The following is a 6,748-nucleotide window of genomic DNA, read 5'->3' as shown; positions in this document are numbered from 1 at the left end:
AATTTTTAAATACGTTTTCAGATATTAAAATGTTTAGTGGCATCTCGTCGCAGCATTGATTGTTAAACTTTAAAATATATATATATTTCGTATTTATGTTGTAGTGCTGTCCTTCGCACTGATGGACTCAGGTTGCTTTGGTCGCTATTGAAATTTCCTGATCCGAAAGTAAGTAGTGCTAGTTCTAAATGAATTATATATAAAGCAAATTTCATTTTTTCTTAATACTGCAATTCATTCGATCTTGGTATGTCAATTGATTTGCCGCAAAGCCAACAGAACATTCTGCGACGCGGTGGCTTCATTTGCGCCACTTTTTCAGCCAGTCAGAAAACAAACAATTCGCACGCTTTTAGCGCACTCTTTATCCGCGCTTTTATTCTGATTTGTGTGGTTGCCTGTAGTTCTGATTGGTTCGTTGTTTTCAGGTTGTGGCTGGAGCAGCAGAAGCCATTAGTGAGTGTGTTGTCAACGAAGAGGTAAACTACGAAAACAGAAGCCTTTTTAGCTTGCACCACTGTTAAAAGTTTTAATAGAGCCGGCAGAAGCGTGCAAGCGGGAGGTTATCAATGGCTGCTAGCTTTATAATTTCATGGTGGCTTTTTAAACGTAATGTTCATCAGTTATTAAGAAAGTGGTTTTTTAATCTTTGTTCCAGGAGTCAGCCGACGTTGTGCGATCGTTTGTTGGAGGCCTGGAACTCATTACCAGTCTTTTACGGTCGGATAATAAACAGGTACCTATAAGAAGGCTTGATTCTCTACTCCCGAGAATAGTTTGTCTTTGGCTCCCTGTTTCCCGGTTTTACTTGCTCGAAAAAGACCTAACTACTGTAGAACGTCATTCTTGAGCCTGTCATAAAAATGCGTAGTAAAAAGTTCGACTTCCAACCGACGGTTTCGCAGCTTTTTCCTGCAAGCGACAGCTGGCAGACCGTTGAAAACAGAAACTAATAAAGTTACTTAAAATTAGCTAATCAAAATGATGGATTTCACAATTCACCCTTATCGCCTAAGTGACTGGCGGAAGTGAGCAAGAAAACCCTTGAAAAGATTGTTTTTTGGAAGGGAGACTCCGGGATACTCGGAAAAAGTCCAAGTGCTCCTTCGAAGCGACAACCTTCCGATTACTAGTTCGGACAGCTATAGAAGACTCGAGGAAACTAGGTTTTTTCCGATTATCCCCGAGTCACCACATTAAAAGCAACTCTGTTCATATCATTCATCGGCGTTGACATATCACATATTTTTAATACAACAAAACCATTGATTATGATATGAACATCGGAGTTCGCAACTTTACGAAAGGAGCAATTAAAATTAAATCTAAGGCTTCTTGCAATCGTTTCGGTTCGGTTCGATTCAAGTCAAACTGACTGCCTAACTCCTCTTGTGCTCTTTTTTCCTAGGTGCTTATATCTGTCACCAAAGCGATAGTCAATATTGGGAAAGACAGGGAAAATCTGTCCATTCTTACAGATTATGACGTGGTACCTCTTCTAATCGAGCTTGTTAGCACGGTAAGAATATAAATTTATCGTTTTCAATGAAATCAAGAAGAAACAGTAGAGGGGTTTAGCATCGATCGAGTTGAGTTGAAACGACGAACGGTCAAGGGGCAGGCTCAGGGGCGGATCCAGGATTTTTCTTAGGAGGGAGGGGTGCACCACTAAGGAATGGCATAGCTGACTGGTGACGTTATTTTTTTCTTTGCAGAATACCAGTTGTATTAGAAAGCCGCAGGCCATATCAGGGAAAAGGGGGGTGCGCACCCCTTGCACCCTCCCCCTAGATCCGCCCCTGCAGGCTCCTGACAAATTCACTCGCATTTGAAGAACCCGTAGGACTCAAAATGAGTTATAGACTACCATACAGGAGAGAAAAAAAAGTGTGTTCTTTGACGCCGCAAACAAGTATTAGGGGATTTAAGAAACAAGGACGGCTACGCAGGGCAACAACAAAACAGTAATATCATTGGTTAAAAGAGTAAAAAGATCGTGAAGCACGTGCGACGCATTTTTGTTCATATTTTTTGCATAAAAACGACAGGAATTTATCACCAAATTAGAGTGTTGACGTCAACGTGAGCATACAAATGTGAATCTGTGAGTTCTCTTATTTTTTCTCTGAAATCGCTCGTACGCAATCAACTTTCGCGATACTTCGTCCACAATGTGCGACGTGATCTAGGAATAATCGTGAAAGACGATAGAAAAGTTTTATTTTGAGGCGACGTTTTCGTCGAAGTCACAGTTGTAGATCTTGAAGTCCTAACTGAGAGACCAAGGCCCCATTTGTTTAAAAGGTGGATAGCGCTATCCACGGGATAAACCACTATCGATTGGGTAGCGCAATTGGTTTCGCTATGAATTACCCAATGGATTGTGATTTCTCCGACGGATAGCGCTATCCATCGTTTGAACAACTGAGGCCAGGTGTGTGTTTCTCAAAAGTCCCGAATATATTCGGGTCCGAAAAGCAATTCGTGAAACTATGATCTGCGGCTTCTCAAAAAATTGATCTTTGAACATCTTTTCGAGACCAGTGAAAACAAAACAATTGCTAAGTTTTATGACTAGAAACTTTTTGCTTTTGAAGGCTCAAAGCGTTTTGTGTCACTTGAAATACGCCCCGAAAAGTTTTGGGACTTTGGCGAAACAACCCCCAGGCCGAGAAAATCCTCGAGAACTGGCCAAGCGGGGCTTAAAACTCACGGAATAAATCACGGTGTAAATCTCGTTTCTCTACCGACTGACCTGACCGGTTATCCAAGAAACGCTTTACCTGGTGTCTTATTGACGATTTTGTCAAATTTTAACGAGTTGTCTCTCCCTTTCTATAATATAGGAAGACGACGAACTTAAACGATGGATAGCAGAGGCTATCGCTACGTAAGATTATTCTTTTTTTTTAAACAAAATTTATTCGGTAGTTTAGTTTACCAGTTTCAGCACTTGGACTTCTTCAATTTGACTACTGTCTGTTTTGCTGTTATGTGGTCTCATCGATCAGTAGTACATTCAGAAGATTACCCAAAGCCGACCACATTGCTGAGGGAAAGACCAGACCTTTCCCAGACGGGAACTACATGCCCTACTCTTTTCGACTAGTGAGTGGGATCGATCTTCAACGTCCCGAAGATTTTTTATGAACATCGAAGGGTTGTGAGACGTGGCATAGAAGACTTGAAAGTCTAACCATTTGTGGATGTAATTACAAAGGCAGCACTTTCTCCTCGGTTATTTTAAGACCCTGAGTGTTGGTCCGGCCGGAGTCGAACTCACGACCTCCCGCATGGCAGCCCGGTGCTCAACCAACTGAGCCACCGGTGCGCGGTGGTGCTTGTTAATGACTGTGGAATGATATTTTTTCAGATGCAGCGGTTTGGAAAAGAATGCGCAATCATTTTCACCAGCCGTAGTTCCTCTAGCTGACAGCCTCAAACGCTCCTCTGACGTCACTGTGAAAAGGTCAATCGCATGTGCACTCGAAAGATTATCACGTGACCCCAACAATTGTTATTTGATCCATCAGCATGATGCGCTCAAGGTAAATAAGCACTAGTAGAGTAGAATGCAGTGTGCAACGTTTGTGCATTTGACGTCTTTGCAGGCTGAATGCCAAAAAAAAAACATTATTTTGAGTGCAGGTACAAAACACAGGTCACAATTCACAGGTCAGTGCTTTGCCAATACAGAAAGAATCCTTAAGTAATAAATAAAATACGAGCGGAAGACCTTTATGGCCATTTAAAAAACCCATAAAGGTCGGACGGGATTTACACACCTATACATGTGATCTGAACAGTGCGTTTCTGTTGGCTGTAATCCTTATGAATTATTAGCGAATTTTACAACATTCATGAAAGCTAACCTTAAGCTTAGGCCTAATTAGGCGTAAGCAAAAGTTTTGTATAAAAAGGCTCAATTTTAGCATTGGTAAAAGGTTAGGGTTGTTTGTGTATTGGTAAAACAATGACCTGTGACCTGTGACCTGTGTTTCGTACCTTCCCTCATTTGGATTGGCAAGGAATGCGGACTTTAGGCCCACTACACCTTTGCACATTTCGTCAAATTAGAATGCCCGAAAGAAAATTGAAGATAAATTGTTTCTTTCGAAACCAAAAAGAAAACATTACATGGCCCACGAGCGCACTACCACAATCTCGGAACACTTCCTCACTAATGATCACTCCGCTGTAGAAATGCCACTTATTCCACTCGAACTCGTTTATTCCAATCGTGACAGTGTTCGCAAAGGAAGACACGCATACCTCATAAGCATAGCAAACACCGTTGAACCTTTAGATCGTAAGAACAAAGATGAAATGTAATCTATCCTTCCCCCTATATAGGTCTTAACCATTTCATCATTTCAATTTTTACCGTTCCTATTATCAGTTTTAAAGTCCTTTATATTCCTATTCTTTAGTATACACGCCATATCACTTTTCATTTTGTAACATCTCTTTAAACCGTAGTCGTTACTTGTTAAACCCCTGGGCCCGGTTGTTCGAAAGCCGATTAACGTAATCCGGGATTAGCGTAAACGTTTGTTTCATGTTTTCAACTCTTTGGTTAAAGTTTCATATGCTTATTTTTGTTTTTCAAGATTGACTTCTTTTAATGTAAAGTTTTGCCGAATATCAGCGTTGAACAGCATTTGGGCGAAGAGAAATTATCTCCTTGGTTAATTTTTAATCTGGGATTAGCGTTAATCGACTTTTGAACAACAGGGCCATGATGAATAAACAAAGGCAGTGCCTTTTGAAAGATCGGCCTTCTATGTACCGCTATATCAGCTTTGCCTTTTTTTTGGGTATTTATACCATTTCCACGCGTGAAAAAACTAAAAATGTTTTATGTTTTGCAGAAAATTCAACTATAGAGTGCTTTCACTCACGTGATCAGTAACAAAAGATAATAGAGCTCAATTCATGGCCGCCGTTCAAATATTTAAGAACATCAATATGGCCGCCGTGACGTCACGTGAAAATACTCTATTCGTTCTCTTTCAATGCTCCAAATTTGACTCAAGTTTTTATTGCGTTCCCAACAGACACTGCTGTCATTAACAGGATCCACGGATGAAAGAGTTCAGGAGGCAGCGGCCGGTTGCATCAAGAACATGCGCGTTTATACCATCAATACTCTTGCAAGTTGAGGACTAGAGAATCCATAGTTTGTCCCCTAATTCGCTCTCCAATACTTTCCGCTTTTATATCATCTTAGGGACTTTTAAAAATAGCGACCGAAAAGTTATTAAAATTATCATTACTCAACGTCTTTTTTCCCCTAGACCAATAAGGCTTCCATAGCTGGCAGTATATAATATTCTCTGGAGTTTAAGCAAGCCTTTGTTGATGCTTGGCGAGATCGCTGATAATTATGCAATCAAAAAATTACGTAACTGTATATTATATTAGGGAATTTAAGAAACGGCGACGGCTACGACTATGACTACGACATCGCCACAAAACATTAATATCATTGGTTAAAAGAGCATAAATAATCGTGCTGCACGTGCAGCATGGATGTTAGCAAGTATCTTAGCGGTCCTCTGTATAACAAAATCACCAAATATCAGGTTTTGACGTAAGCATGCAACAGAGAATCCTTCATTCTCTATTTTAACTCTGAAACCGCTCGTACCAACTTATTTTTAGGATACTTCGCCCACATTGTAGGACGTGAACGATATGGAATAATCGCGAAAGACATACGACAGTGCAAAGTTGTATTTTGAGGTGACGTTTTAGTCGACCGTCGTCGTCGTAGATCTTAACTTCCCTATTATTTTAATAAATAACGATGAAAATCAATAGGAAACTTTCACGATGGCGTCATTTGACTACAACTACCAGAATTCAGTTTGATTTTCTCTTCTTATTTAAATTTTGTATTCCCAGTGGGGTGAAAATAATAATAGTTCTAATTAGCATGAGACACGCAAAACTTGAAGGATTCTGGGACTTGTAGTCAAATGGCGTCATCATGCAAATGTCCTATTGGGCAATGTCTTTACAAAATATTCTTTCCGTGCTCTCATTATTCTTTAAACCAGTAGCACCTTAACTTTCTCTTGGAAATGATCCATGAAGGCATGCTGACTCTTGGTTCTCTCAATATTACAGCCGGCTGAAAACAAGAAAATATTTTCTCAATCAAATCTTGGTCTCCGAATACTTTCGAAGAAGATAACTGACATACCATATAAGCTATAATTTGACCCGTATTTCTCAGTTTAATAAATTATACGTTAGATGGTATGCATGGTTTTCCATGTAACCTAAATTGTTTCTACATTAAAAACCACTTGGAAAAGGGCCCAGAATACAAGATATAACAAGTTTTTGAAATGTGTCAAAAATCGAGATTTTCGCAGATTTTGCGAAGGGCTAAGTAAGTCAAAATTTGCAACATATTTATAGAATCATCCGGTTGCAATTGGCTATTTATTTTAAAGATCTTTGACGCTCCTGTGATTTTACTGCAAGTAAACGTTTATTCCGGCAATAAACACTGTGAAAAAACTTGCTTTTCTTTGTTTAAGCCAAAAAATTCAAAGCGTTCACTTTTTCAAAAAACAAACCTAATTATCTCCGAAAAATGCATGCTTACCCCTTATTTTCATTTCACATTCCAGTAACCCAAACTAAGATCTACTTTTCTGCATAGTCATACCCTGGGGAAAAATTTCTTCTTATTAGGTGTCACTGTCCTTAACGCAAAATAAATGTATTTATATCC

General features: G+C 39.6%; 1 protein-coding gene across 3 annotated transcripts in view; it reads left to right on the top strand.

The window, feature by feature from the left end:
* Nucleotides 1–6,531, top strand: part of LOC138049348 (armadillo repeat-containing protein gudu-like) — a 32,102-nt gene extending 25,571 nt beyond the window's left edge. For 2 of the 3 annotated variants that reach the window (XM_068895592.1, XM_068895590.1), the window contains exons 16-22: nucleotides 105–168; nucleotides 429–479; nucleotides 659–736; nucleotides 1,409–1,519; nucleotides 2,847–2,890; nucleotides 3,374–3,548; nucleotides 5,058–6,531. In XM_068895592.1, the coding sequence (XP_068751693.1) occupies nucleotides 105–168; nucleotides 429–479; nucleotides 659–736; nucleotides 1,409–1,519; nucleotides 2,847–2,890; nucleotides 3,374–3,548; nucleotides 5,058–5,162 (628 nt within the window). In that variant the 3' untranslated portion in view covers nucleotides 5,163–6,531. The remainder of the gene's footprint in view (nucleotides 1–104; nucleotides 169–428; nucleotides 480–658; nucleotides 737–1,408; nucleotides 1,520–2,846; nucleotides 2,891–3,373; nucleotides 3,549–5,057) is intronic. The other variant, XM_068895593.1, reaches the window with a different exon arrangement.
* The last annotated feature ends 217 nt before the right edge of the window (nucleotides 6,532–6,748 follow it).

The sequence above is a fragment of the Montipora capricornis genome, chromosome 5 (genome assembly GCF_036669925.1).
Source record: "Montipora capricornis isolate CH-2021 chromosome 5, ASM3666992v2, whole genome shotgun sequence".
Lineage (NCBI taxonomy): Eukaryota > Metazoa > Cnidaria > Anthozoa > Scleractinia > Acroporidae > Montipora > Montipora capricornis.
Note: the sequence above shows the minus strand (reverse complement) of the source record. Positions and strands in the feature narration are given on the sequence as shown.